The sequence below is a fragment of the Hippopotamus amphibius genome, chromosome 2 (genome assembly GCF_030028045.1).
Source record: "Hippopotamus amphibius kiboko isolate mHipAmp2 chromosome 2, mHipAmp2.hap2, whole genome shotgun sequence".
NCBI classification, from domain to species: domain Eukaryota; kingdom Metazoa; phylum Chordata; class Mammalia; order Artiodactyla; family Hippopotamidae; genus Hippopotamus; species Hippopotamus amphibius.
In genome coordinates this window covers 116,016,422-116,031,141 of record NC_080187.1, presented here as the reverse complement: position 1 = coordinate 116,031,141, position 14,720 = coordinate 116,016,422, and the positions used below count along the sequence as shown (strand labels likewise).

The following is a 14,720-nucleotide window of genomic DNA, read 5'->3' as shown; positions in this document are numbered from 1 at the left end:
TCAGATGCAGAAAACAATCACTGCCTAGGAATATTGGATATCCCATTTGAAACAAGCCTAAATTATAAAAAATGCTGAATTAAAGAGTCCTCCAGGAGAGGATAAAGCAAAAAAATGTTTGAAATAGAGTTGTTGGTGATAGGTACTATGCTTGCCCTTGACTTCTGATTAAAAACCATGGCCTTGCCATGAAGGAGGCAAGGTCCCAGGTAGTGGAAGCAGTCACACACACACACACAGCTAAACCTGCTCAAAATTGTATTGCAAATAAGAAGTGAAAGCTAATAAAAAATCTTTTCTTTTAAGGTAAAGATTGAAAAAACTATGTTGGAATCCCTTAAATCAGGCATACACATATAATAACAAATAACCCCAATTCTTCATTAAAATAGAAATTTTTTCTTGTCTAGTGAGATTGATCACTTTAAGCAAAGGAAAATTACAAAAATGAAATAAAATGAGCTGTAACATTAATGAGTCTCCCCAGCCTTATCCCTAAAACCACTCTCTTGTAAGATTTAATTCTTATTCAGGACATACATATCAAATAGGTTAGAAATCAATGCAGAGGAGTACTTCACCCAGTGCATATAAATTCAATTTTATTTATAATGTATTATTAAATTCCATTTTTACAGAATCAACGCTTTCTTATATCAAATTCTGGCTGCCCTGAGTTTTTAAGGGGCTTTATTACACCACTGAGTCAGACAAAACTTAAATACAAACATTTTAATTATGTCATTTCACAATAGCAAGACATTTTCGCATTTATGTATATATATATATATATATATATAAATATATATTCATATTTGTATATATAAATTTTATATAAGGAGCCGTGCTTTACAAGTGCTTTTTTCAATTCTGTCCATCTGAATGTCCCTCTCCCTCTCTTTTCCCCTATGCACCCTCATCCCCATAGCCATCTCTTTCACCAAAAAATTCTTACAAGCCATAACAGTCCTATCAAAACATAAAGGAGAGGGAGTCGCGGGAGGGAGGGAATATGGGGATATGTGTATAAATACAGCTGGTTGACTTTGGTGTACCTCAAAAACTGGTACAAGAGTGTAAAGCAATTATATTCCAATAAAGAGCTTTAACAAATAAAATAATCAAAATATCAAAAAAAAAAAAAAGGAACAGACACTTGAAAGCAAAACAAGATGAAAGTGATGTGTACACAGATGCCCCCAGATCCATGGTCTTACTCAGAACTTATCTTCTTTACCAGTTCACAGGTGGCATTAGCCATCTAGTTCTCAGGACCTGCATCAAGGGGATGTAGTGTCTAGCCAGGTGGTCTTTACGTCAAATTTACAACAAAACATATCATTTAGGATTTCTGATGCTGAGATTGAGTCCTCAGGTGGCAATCAGGATAAATAGGGATGGGACTAGAGGAATCAGGAATGAAGATACAGAAAGAACAGTCCTAGAGAGGAGGAGATGTTTAGAATCTTATAATATTTTATTGCCTATATATATAATATAGACAATAAAAAGCACATGTTTTCATTAGCACTCTAAAATTATAGCCCGATTTCATTATGCTGTGACTTTCAACTCACACAAAATTTAAAATGAGAATACAAGAATAACATGCATAGGCTAATAATATAGCTTTGCTGCCTTCAACTTCTAAATTTAGGGGACAAAATATGACTTACATATCTGTAATAATCAGCTGTCTTATGATGGTAGGTACATTACACACACACACACACACACACACACACACACACGAATCTCAAAAATCAAAGTTGGTTTTTAACTAAAAATAACTTTCAGGTACTTACAGTTATTCCTAGCTTTGAAAGTGACATGTTGATAACATCATTCACTGTGTCTGAATTTGTTACTGTTATAGTTACAGACTGCAAGAAGCAAGAAAAATTGCTATAAATAAGTTTTAAACAGGTGAGTAAATAACTATTGTCAAATTATTATCCATATTCTAAAGGCAAAGCTTGTTTTCAGGTAATGACAATGTAAAGCGCATGTAGAACACAAACCCCTAATTATAGTTGATTTCCATTTCTTTATATAACATGAAGCTAGCTAGGAGAAAGCATTTCAGTAAAACAGATATTTCTCTTAAAGGATTTGTGGCACACAAAATATAGAAGCTTAAGTAAGAAAGAGAAAGACAGAATTCTGAGAGGGCACATGGGCTGGTCTTCAGCACCTTAAGGCTGTGTCTATAATAGAGGAAGGATAGTTTAAAAAGAAGGATCTGGACCCTCTTCTCTCTTCCTGAGTTGTGTTTTTATAGTATGGTTTTATTGCTTTGCAATTACATAGTAAAGTAAATTAGTAAAATTAGAATAAGAGCTGGCTGTAAAATATATTTCTAAAAAAACTACTATTTATTGAGTACTTTCTCTGTGTCAGGTATCATGGGTACTAAGATTTTCATGATTGAAATCTGTTGAGGACTTCCCTGGTGGCACAGTGGTTAAGAATCCAGCTGACAATGCAGGGGACGCAGGTTCGATCCCTGGTCAGGGAAGATCCCTCATTCCGAGGAGCAACCAAGCCCGTGTGCCACAACTACTGAGGCTGCGCTCTAGAGCCCGAAAGTGACAACTGCTCCACCCGTGTGCCACAGCTACTGAAGCCTGCACGCCTAGAGCCTGTGCTCTGCAGCAAGAGAAGCCACCGCAATGAGAAGCCTGCGCACTGCAATGAAGAGTAGTCTCCTCTCGCTGCAACTAGAGAACGCCCTCGTGCACAGCAACAAAGACCCAATGCAGCCAAAAATAAATTAATTAGTTAATTAATTTAAAAAAAGAAATCTGTTGAGTCAATTAAATAAAATCAATGAATCTAGGAAATGAGATTGAAAATTTTAAAGATTCCAGTTCCATTCCAAACTCTGCCAGTGAATAGGGTATTTATAATAGCTCTACCACACATCACATTAAGAAACTGCTCCAAAAAAATAGGAAGACAATTTATAGAAAATTAATATGAGGTAATAATGATTAAAATTTTGCAAACTTGGTGAAAGACATAAATTTACAAATTCAAGAAGTTCAGAAAATGCTAAACAGGCAGATTCAAAAAAGACCATGCTTTGAAACTTCATCGCCACGCTGCTAAAAACGAAAAATAAAGAAAAAAATCTTGAAAGCAGCCAAAGAAAAATGACAAATCACATACAGGGGATTAATGTTTGAGCACAGAATACTCATCAGAAAACACAGAGACTAAAAGACAATGGAACATCCTTAAAGTGCTGAAAGGAAAACATTTGCAAACAAAATTCTATAGCCAGCAAAAATAGCCTTCAAGAGTTAAGGTGAGATAGACTTTTTAAAAAGTCTTTATTGACTTTATTACGATATTGCTTCTGTCTTATGTTTTTTGTTTTTTTTTGACCCTGAGGCACGTGGGATCTTATCTCCCTGACCAGGGATTGAACCTGCACCCCTTGCATTGGAAGGCAACATCTTAACCACTTGGCTGCCAGGGAAGTCTCCCAAAGTAAAGACATTTTTAGATAAAAGAAACTAAGAAAATCTGTTAGCACCAGATCTGTACAAGAAAAGCTAAGGACAGTTTCCTCAGGATGAAATGAGGTAGTACCAGAGGGAAACTTGGATCTTCAGGAATGAAAAACATCAGAAATGTTTATTTTGTGTAAATTATATATAAAGTTGATTTTTTAAAATTTCAAGGTGATTTTCTGTGAAAAATTCTGAGTGTAACCCGCTGCCACAAATCAAAGCTGGCAGAGATAAAGAGTGGGCTTTGCTACAGGAGAATTCTCTAGTCTCATCTCCCTCAACCATTGCATTTATCTGGTGCTCAGAAACAGATCAGAATATTTGCATGGCTTTTGCTGTTGGCCAGGAAATAACTGTCTTAAACTACCTCTTCTTCTGTCTGCAAATACTATTTTGTGTGATCTAGAGCTACTGTAAACTAGAGCAGAACAGAATGTCATAAAAAATACCCAGAATATCTTGTCACTGTAAATGTTTTGGCTACTACAGTACACGTTCAGAAATTAAATTATATACAGATAACTGGGGCTAATGCTGTGACTCTTTTTTTTCTCCAACAGCGGAAACAAAATCAGGTAGAAATATGCTGGTAATTTCAGAGTGTCATCCCTTTCAGCTCAATTTGATCCTGACATTCTTCAGAATGAAAGACCTTTCAGAAGACTTCTGCATTTGACATGACTAAAAGGAACACCATCCCCTTGATCCTGTACTGGAAAGGGGACAGCACTGAGGTCAGCTGACAAAATGGGAACATGAATGGTTGATTAAAGTATTACATCAATGTTAAATTTAGTAAAGGTCATAACTGTGTGATGGTTATATGAGAGAAGATCCTCATTCTTAGGAGATACCTCAGTATTTAAGCATAAAGGGCCATGGTGTATGTATGACCCTCAAAAATAGTTAGACACATACACCTACAGAGAGAGAGAGAGAGAGAGGGAGGGAGAAATGATAAAGCAAATGGAACAAAGTGTTCATAAATAGATGAATCTAGGTCAAGGGTATGTGGAGTATTCTTTGCACTGTTTTTATTTTTGTTGCTTTTCTGTAAGTTTGCAATTATTCCAAATAAAAACATCACAGGAAAAAAAAAAAACTGTGGAAACAATCCAAACCACAATGTATGTAAGTAGCAACAATTAGAAGAAAAAATGTTTAATTTCAATAGGAAATACCTGCTTATGAAAATTACTTTATTACAGTGAACCACTAAAGTCGTTATTAGAAGAATCCAGAGAAATATTATGGACACTTAACGGTCAGTATTCTTTCCATGCTTAAACAGTGTAGCTATCGTGGATTCCTCTTGCTTCATATTGCCTAGGATTCACTTTTTATGAGGGAGAGTCAAAAATTATCCACACTCCGGTTATATTAAAACTTCTGTTGGCTGTACTGTCTTATCAGCGCTTTCTGTTCAAGGCTACTGTCTCCGCAGTCACTGGTGTGGAGGTGTGAACGTGTTACATCAGTTCATTTGTAACTGCAGTGCCATCAAAAATGGATGCCCCACTTGTGATCTGCACAAAAGAAGAGCAGCGTGCAGTGATTTGTTTTTTGTGGTCTGAGGGTGTACCCGGTGCCGATATTTATCGAAGACTTTGTGCGCAGTATGGAGAAAGTGTTTTGTTGTGACGAAGTGTGTATGAATGGATAGAGGAGTTCAAGGAAGGTCACACAAGTGTTAGCCATCAAGAAGGAGCCAGATTCACTTCTGATGAAGAAGTGAAGACAGCAGTGCATTTGAACATTTTTAATGAGGGAATACGAAAGCTTGTTGACGGACAAAGTGTGTTGAAAAGCGAGGAGATTACATCGAAAAATGATGTATTTGTCTTTTCTGAAAGTTAAATTCTACAGCCAGAGTGCAGATCATTTCTGACTCACCCTTGTGTGTGTGTGTGTGTGTGTGTGTGTGTGTGTAGACACACATTTTTATAGGAAAATACATGTTCCCACATAGTACTTTCTAAATACTCCCTCTCTCTTTCCACTCTCTTTCATTCTCCCTCCCTCCCACCCATCCCATCTCTCTCTCTCTCTCTTTCTCTCTCCTGTATATGTCTATCAGTTTCATTTTGCTAAGCCAAGAACTTGGAATTTCATGTTTGATCTTAAAAACACTTACACAGGCACAGTTCTTGATGTCCTCAGTGAAGATTTTGAGGGGAATGCTTTTTGGCTGGTCCTTCTCTTTGGCTAACTTGATGTACCTAATAAAATTCAGTAATAACCCAAAACAGAGTAGACGAATTAGCTATTAGCTTATTTTCAAATCAATCTGTGTTGCTAATATTTTAAATAGTCTTTTTTATTCTCAAAGCATATAGATAGACTCAACAAAATCAAATTAGGGGTTGGAAGAAAATATGCAAAAATGTTTCAGGAAAATAAGATATGACCCAGAAAATAACAGGTCTCCTTTGTCATGTGAGATGTGGGCAGCAGATCCAGTCCTCAAAGCTTTCCTGCCTAGATTGGCAGGCCCAGTGCCTTCCTGGGTTCAAGGGTAGGAAGTAGCAGTTGCTTTGAGAATCATTCAGTACAGTCAGTAACCTGCACTTATGGAAATTTAATATATGTTTTGAGAATAATGGTAGCTCCGGCCATCAGGATGGAGAAAAGGGAAAGATGAGAGTGATAATCAGAACTTCCTCAAAAATAAGCAGAACATACATGTAAATGAGAGAACAGTATTTGCAGTAGGAGCCATGATAAATCTACACAAGAGGGTAGTCTAACAATTCCTACCAAAGAGAGGGAGAAAAGTTTGGGGGCACTGCCTTGAAGAGATTTGTATTCTTCTATCATGGATTAAAGATTTAAGATACGTATACAAAATACCTTTGAAGGAAAGAGTGCCATTTTTCCTTTAGTTTGGAAGAACTGTAATATTAAAAAATGGGAGAAAAAATTACATGAAATACTTACACTAACATATTAAGACTTGTACTAACATATCAAGTGCCATTCCAGATAAAAATATCAGCAGCCAGTTGTTAACCGATGTGTATGCATGTGTAAGTTGTACCTTCCTCATAACTGGGCTTTTGATGGATGGACTCTGCTCTTTTTCAAGCAGTATTACAGCGATCGCAAGTAGATCTTAAGAGAAATTGGTTTGGAATCTAAACACTTGATTGCAGCTGTGTGATGCAAGCTGTGTCATCACGGGCAAGTCGCTTAACCACTCTGAGCTTCAGTTTTCAGAACTGAAGAAGGGTTAATTATACCTCAGAGTGTTCTTGCAGCTGGAAGTGCGATTCAGGTATAAAGAACATTATTATTCAGATTACATCATACTTAGGAACTGGCATTTGGATGGAATTGTCTTGTCCCAGAAACAAGAGTATCTTTTTAGGGAAAAAACCCTACAGTATTTTATTCCTTTATGTGTATAGCGTATAGCAGATTGTAATACATTAAATTAGTTTCTAGAAAACACGTTTTTCAGTACTGTGATCCTCTGATCGAGATCAATCTACCTACTGCTAAGTTATTAAAGAGTAGTAGTTTGTCTGCTAAAGTTTGTGCAGCATTTACTATCCAAAGCTGAAAATGTTTTAAGTCTCATTCATGTGTGGACTTATCACTTACTAGCTTTTATTTATTGTAGTAAATTTCACATAACATAAAATTGACCATGAGTGACCTTCAGTACATTAACAGTATTGTGCAACCCTCACCACTATCTGGTTCTGGAGCATTTTTGTCACCCAAAAGCAAACCCAGTGTCCATTAAGCAGTCACTCCCCATCCCCCCACCCTCAGGCCCTGTACCACATTTTGTTTATACATTCATCAGCTGATAAACACTTAGGCTTGTTTATTTGGCTATTGTGGATAATGCTTCTGTGAGCATGTGTGTATAAATTTTTGTGTGGATGTGTGTTTTCATTTCCTTTGGGTATATACCCAGAATATATATGTTCTCCAGGGGCTGCCACATTTTATTTTCCTGTCCGCAACGCTGCTCCTGCCCCCTCCATCACCATTTCAGGACGTGTTTTAATCAGGAAGTGGAAATGCCCACTTATCTCCGCAACCGACATATGTACATGACACAGCTTCTAATTACTCATGGCAGTCTGCGGGAGAGCAAAACAGCCAATGGCAAAAGCGCTAGGTGCCAGGCATTGTCATACATGCCGTATATGTTCTTACACAGATTTTTAGCCAGTATGACACGTGTGAACCTGCCTTTCGCATTCCCCCCTCACTAGAAAACAAGAATCTTGGACCCTCCCTTATCATAATCTTTGAATATTCCCAGTTGAAACTGCTTCCTTTCACTTGCAACATGGAAAAGATGTTAAGCCATAGGAGCTGATAATCTTTCGAGAAGTAAGTCATGGAAAGTAGACATGTAGAAAATGACACAAATCATGTTTCTTCCCAAAAAGCTTTGAAAACTTTCCTGAAGTCAACAGCTGCATTCTAGAATAGAGTATAAATTAACAACTTGGCAACATTTTCGTTGTCCTGTCTTTGTGATGGTGCCAGAGATTTTGGTGGAGTGGGGTGGGGGGGACAAGAAAGAGGAGTGTTGAGTGCCTGTGATGAACACTCAGTGTGCATAAGAATGAGACTTGAGGTGTGGTTGTTCCCGAAGGGCAGGCATAAGTGTTGCATGACCCCTGGGAACCCAGCAGTGTCGACCTAGGATGTCCACATTCCCCATCCTCACTCCAGCCTAAGGATGCGTCTTGGAAAACTGACCTGTACTCCATGAAATCATACCTTTGTTTTAGACTGTCACCCCTCTGCAGACACCAAATAAGATAACCTGTACACAGCAATGTAGGCGACCTAGTATTTGATGAAATGATGAATGTTATGTGTCTAATTAAATCCTGTTTTTAAGGGAATTAATTTGGGAATATAAAGTCAGTTTTTCAAATGTAATTGTACTTGCTCAAGAAAGATATTCTAGTGATTTAAAGACACAGATACTCCCTTGAGATTAGGGGGCAGGAAGTTGGAGCGGGTTCCTAGGGTCTTGCTCTCATGCTCCTCCTTCCCGATACACGAACACCATGAACACATGAAGATGCAACTTCCCAAGCTCACATGGCCCATTGAAAAACCGCTGGTCAAAACCAAAGGAAGTTATTCCAGTAGTTCCCACTATTTATGATCAATATGCACGTATTTGCACATAAAAACCGTTTTTGGGGAAAGTACAAGGCATACAGGTGTCATGGGCTGTCAAAAGGTGAGTCACTGGCGTGATATACGATCAGATTTCAGTGTTTTCCTTTTTTAACCCTTACAAATACAGGACCAAGCTGTAGGTCTTACCTGAAGGTGGCCACAAAGTTCACCGTGGGCCAGCCTAGGACAAAGGACTTCCTGGCACCAATGTTGGCTTCACCAACTTTGTCTGTACAGTTGGCAGTCCACATGGTGCTCAGTGGTATTTCATTTTTTACCTTAAAGTTCTTTTTATACCTGGAAAGAACCAAACAACACTTCTGTTAGTCTGTTTCTTAAATGTAATGGGAGAAGCTGTGTTCATGCTAAGGATGCTAGTTCTCACTGCTCCAGGGCAAAGCATGTCTCCTTCATCTCTGTTACTCTGTGTGCACAGCATAGCGAGTAGTTTGATAGACCTTTTCAAAGTGTGTGCTGAGCAGAGGCTGGTCCAGGAAGGCCCTGAAAACACTTCCTCGATGGCAGGAAATAGGCATTTTCTGAATGTTGAGTGTTGAGTATGGACCATCGTTTATATTTTAGAGCTTTTTTTAGAGAACCATTAACTCATTCTTATATTTGTTATTTATGACACTATATATTATATATGTATCTTTGTAATTATAATTTATTATACATTCACGTCTTGCCTACTTCAAAAAGTATTGAGGGGCTGAACAAAGATACATGGTACATGGTTTGTAAAAATAATTATACAGTCTTTTTCCTAGCAGAGACAGGCAAAATAAAAGCTGGGATTAGAGAGATTTAAAATACATTTTCAACCTTAATTTTTAAAAGGATTTTTTAGTATAGGTTATTTTAAGTTTCCTTTCTTAAGATTTTGTTCATACAATTTTCTCTTTGATTATAGCTAAAACTGAAAAACTGTTAGCATACAGGCTGAACCCCAACTGAAAAATCAGTCAGTCAATCTCAGACCAGTGGCTAGGGTGTCTCATGTGTAAGTGATAGACATACTTCCCATTTATCTCTGGGGAGTCAGAAGGTGATTGTCACCAGTGAAACTGCTTTCTGACAGTTTCTGCTGATTCTCTTTTGACTTCTGATATGGAAACTACCATATCTTTTGGTTAATTCACAAATTTAACACTTAGGTGGGCCTAGGATTTAGATCTTTACAAGTCCTATGAAAGATGCCTAGGGGACTTGGGCACACTGCTCTGGAACTCCCCACTAGCCAGAACCACATGTAGAAACACTAAAGGTAGAATGAGATCAAAGACACCGCATGTGCAGAAATCCCTGTGACTCTACTGATTCATGGAACAGTTAAAGCTACAACTCTTCAGTGGGATTTATGAAATGAAAATAATTTTGCAGGAAGCCCACTTGAAGGATAATCTAGATTCAGTGGGCACTATGAATTATAAGGAAACATACCTTATAATTCAAGGTGGCTTTTTTCTACACTTAATTTCAACAGTTTTACCCTATGTCTGTGTATTTTAAGATTTCTATGAAACACAATTATCAGATAAAATTCTTTTTCTACATAGTAATTCTAAAGACATTATGAAGCTAAAAATATATGGCCAATGGGGAAGATAGACACATATCTGCTGGATTTTATAGATTTTTTTTTCTGATGTAGATATCCATGTGTATTGACACCCAAAGTACTGTGCAGAAACTTCCCAATACACTGACCTTGCAAAAGTCATTTCAGTAATTCTCTTCTTAGTGAAATGAAGTGCCAAAATTATCCACTCCCTTGAAACCAAACCTAGGAGTTATCCAAAAGTCCAGAGCATGGTTTCCAATGTCCTATAACATTGAGCACTTACCATATGCCAAGCAGTGTTGTAAATATTTTATAAACACTATTTCCTTTAATTGTCAAACAACCACACCAGGCACTCTTTTTTAGCCCCATTTTACAGAGGAGGAAACTCAGAGAGGTTAAGTGAATTGCCAAAAGCAACAGAAACGGTTTGAACTCAGACAACCTGACTCATGAGCCTGTGCTCGTAACCACTTGGCCTCCATAGGTGTTGACCTGTAGGTCCCTGAAGAAGCCTCCTCCTCTTGCCTGTCCTCAGCCCCACCTCTTCCCACAGAGCCACCAGGCCTTCTGATGGGATTGTTCTTTTATTTGTGGAGTGAGATGATATATCTCATGATATTATACCAACAGAGCTAGATGCTAGCTTGGAAATGTTTAAACTGTATCACAACAAAGCTTTATACTACAGTGATTCTCCTAGGGTCTCATTGTGTTTCTTCACACTCAGTCACAACTCAGTGAGATTTTCTCAGTAGAAGTCAGAAAGAACAAAGCTAATGTAAACTAACTCGAGAAGAAGGGAGAGGAGGGCTGCAGTTTTCATTTCTATCGTGTGTCCCTTACTATGGATACCCCTCTCCTTTCCTTTACCTCAACCTTTATACCAGGGAGTAAGCCCCAATGGTTTGTGGAATTTATAGGAGTCTAGGGAGATTTCTCTTTACACAGGGGTGTCCCCTTAGATGCTTAGGAGAAGGGATTGTGGTGTATTCTGTAAGTATCTGTCATTTCACTGGTAAATTAATAGTAATCGTCATCTTTTGACCTAAATAAAATTCATTTTTCATTGTTTCTGTATTCTTCAATAACTAAACATGAGGATAGTGATGTCTAAAGACAGTGTGAGCTACGTACAGTCCCTTCCCATTTGTAAATTCTTCATGGACCTCTACTAGTATTAATATCTTAGTATTTACAAAGCAGATCCTGTTCTAAACAACAGAGGTAATAATTTTATTTGAAAAATAACTTATTAAGCATTCTAATGAATATCAAAAGTGATATTGAAGGTTTCATCTGAGTTTAATTCTTGAGAACAGAATTTTCTAGTGTATGTAGTATGAAAAAGAAAGGACAAAAACCTCAAAACAATTTTCACTGAATATTAACATCCCACACAACTGGAGAAATATAATTTCTTTGTGAAGAAATAAACATTTTAATCCCCCTTATTATTACATACAGGCTAAATTTTACTTATTCTGACCAACTACATAGGTAGCAATCAGCTGTTTATTCCATTTGTGTTGATTTCTGTAGCATCAGTCTAAAGATGAGTGAGTTTTCACCTGAAGTCTGAAGGTGAGCTGAGGTAAAAGGAAACTTCATTCATTCCCTCCACCCCTTCTTACGGCAAGTGGAAAAACTGGGTGCTAAACTCAGATTATTAATTGGAACAGACTGATTCAGGGCATAACACGGTCCTCCATCTAAAAAGATGAGGCACGACAGGGAAGAAGTACGTTTGTTATCACAGAAGGCTATTTCTTTTTTGTTGTTTCTTTCTGGAATAAAAAAAACAATTTTTCTTTCATGTTAATAATGATCATGACTATACCTAAATGTATTATGGGAATGATCTTGTAGGTAGTTTTCTAAAAATTGTGGAGAAAATTTGTGCAAGGTTGGCGGCACTCAGTCCTGCTAGTTATTGCAATGGAAGAATTGTGTTCCCCCCGCTCCCTGCCAACACCTTCACACCCTGACGCCCTCACTGCCAACACGACTATATTTGGAGATGGAGCTTTTAGGATATAATTAAGGCTTATGAGGTCATAAGGCTAAGATTCTAATCCAGTAGGGTTGGTGGGCTTGTTAGAGGAGGGAGAGAGCTTTCTTCCACTCTCCCCGCATCCATGCACTGAGGAAATGCCATGTGAACACACAGTGAGAGGACAGCCATCTGCAAGCCAGGAAGAGAGCTCTCATTAGAACTTCCCTACGCTGGTGCCTGATCTTGGACCTCCAGCCTCCAGAACGATCAGAAAATAAGTTTCTGTTGTTTAAGCCACCAAGTCTATGGTATTCGTTGCATTTGTATTCAGGGTTGATAGCAAAGTGCACCCAGTTGGTTCTGTCTCCAACATGTATTCCAGATCTGTCTGGCCTCATCTTTCATTGTCACTGTCAACCCCACGATGGAGCCTTTGTTCCTGTTCATCAGGACTGTTGCCTCCTCTAACTAGTCTCCCTGCTTCCACTCTTGCTTACCCAAAAGTCCATCATCTTCCAATAGTTAGAAAATTCTGCTAAAAATATATACTAGATATGGCTCCTATCCTAGTTAAACGCCCTTCAGCATAGTATTTCAACCCCTTCCAGGCCTGTGGAGACCCTCTGTGACCTGACTACCATATCACATCTAATGTCACGCCCCCTGCTTCAGGCTCCAGTCACACTGGCCTTCCCTGAACTCCTCCCTCCAGGGGACTGAGCCGCACCCACTTGGGCCTAGACGCCTAGGAGACTCATGCACCTTGGCTGGGGATGGTGGCTGCTGTTCACCCCGCAGGTCCAGTTTAGAGGCTGCCGCCTTGAGAGGTTCTCCTGCAAACCCCTCTCTAAGATGGTCCCATCTTCTACACGGTACCCTATCTCCCTTGTATCAGAAGCACTCATCACAATCTGTAATTTCCCCCTCTTATTTTTATCATCTGTCTGCAAGCCCCAGGCAAGAGAGACACTGTCATATTTTCCTACAATAAGGGTTAGCAAATGTGCAATTTTATGATCCTCGGGAGAGCATGTCATGTATACGCACTTGGTATTAGATATAAGCAACAAATCGCTGTATAAGAAGAGGTGCTGCTTCTGCCTCCTCCAGCCTCTTTTGAGTTCTACGGGGCTGTGGATCAGCAGGGTATGATTGGCTCCCTCAGAGGATGTAGTATTTTGGCTGTGGGTGTCCACCTCAACGGAAGGGCTTCTCCTGCAAAACACAAACACCATAGAACAGCTAGTCGCTGGTCAGATATGTGATGGAGTTTATGTTAAATGTCAAGCTCGACACACCTCTAAAAATTAGACTCAATCTCCCAAACAGGGCTTCATAGCTCAAACTCAGGAGTCAGTAAGTTATAGAAAGTTACTGAAAGAAATGAGGTCACCTAGGGAGTTGATATGGACAGAGAACAGTTTCAGGAACAAAACCCTGGGGCATGTGGACTCTTAAAGGTGGGGAAAAGAAGAAAGCAGCAAAGCTGGTCAGGAACTGTTAGGAAGAGGAGAACCAAGAGGCCAAAGGTAGAGAGTAGGACAAGAAGGTAAAAACCACCACCACCAACACACCAACAACAACCACCCAAAATAGGACAATTCGTGGCCTCATATAGATAAAATAAAAGGATATGGAGATTTGCAAAGAAGTAATTACAATTCAGTTTCACGTGAACATAAAAATGTAGATAACTGAGGATTCTGGAAGATTGACCCCAATCTTATCTAAGTATTCAAATTTGGGGGAAAATTCTCAAAGATCAGCAAATAATGCTGGAAACATCAAAAAGTTTCTAAGTATGGTAGTGCTTAGCTATTATTTGGTTGAGCTATGACTACGCTCTAACATAACTCTCAGGTCATGATAGGTAAAACAACTAAGTTGAACAGAAAATACTCTTTGATAAATAGAACAGACATTTTCATAGATCTACAGAAAGTTCTCCCCCGTGGAGCCAAAAAAGTGTCTCCTACTCCCCACTCCGCCCCAGGAATGTAAAGCTGCTCACTTGTGTTCAGCAGCACTGAATCCTATGAACACCAGTAGCTTTTCATGAAACCAGTGCTGAAGTTAAAAATTAGTTCATATGTCTTTGAGGAAATAAAACAAAACACTTCCTGTGACCACCATCTGTTTTGATGATCAAAAATAGTATATTAAAAGACTACCTGAGGCGGCGAAACCTTGACTGACCACCAAAAAGCTCAAAGTGCTTTCTGATTGACGCGAACATCGTTTTTTCTCCAATTCTTGGCACTGAAACCAGAGTATGTCTACAGCACTTGGCAGAGTACTGTGGACAAATCCACGAAAGCTCAGGATTCTGTAGTAGTCAAGATCACTGGCCATTATGATGTCAGAGTTTTGAGGCTTATGCTATAACTGACAAACGCCATACTTGTTTCGCTGACTTTGCTTCCACCTTTTCATATTTTAAAATTCCTCTTTTTATTTTGAAATAACTGTAGATTCCCATGCA

The 14,720-nt window shown here is 38.6% G+C and overlaps 1 protein-coding gene across 1 annotated transcript in view; it reads right to left on the bottom strand.

Annotated features, from left to right (window-relative positions):
• The window catches only part of LOC130844440 (rho GTPase-activating protein 20-like), a 29,319-nt gene extending 14,845 nt beyond the window's left edge, over positions 1-14,474 (bottom strand). Inside the window, exons 1-6 of the mRNA XM_057720687.1 lie at positions 14,410-14,474; positions 13,286-13,453; positions 8,826-8,975; positions 6,369-6,410; positions 5,653-5,737; positions 1,806-1,883 (exon numbers count right to left, since the gene is read on the bottom strand). Of these exons, the coding sequence (XP_057576670.1) occupies positions 1,806-1,883; positions 5,653-5,737; positions 6,369-6,410; positions 8,826-8,975; positions 13,286-13,453; positions 14,410-14,474 (588 nt within the window). The remainder of the gene's footprint in view (positions 1-1,805; positions 1,884-5,652; positions 5,738-6,368; positions 6,411-8,825; positions 8,976-13,285; positions 13,454-14,409) is intronic.
• Between the last annotated feature and the right edge of the window lie 246 nt (positions 14,475-14,720).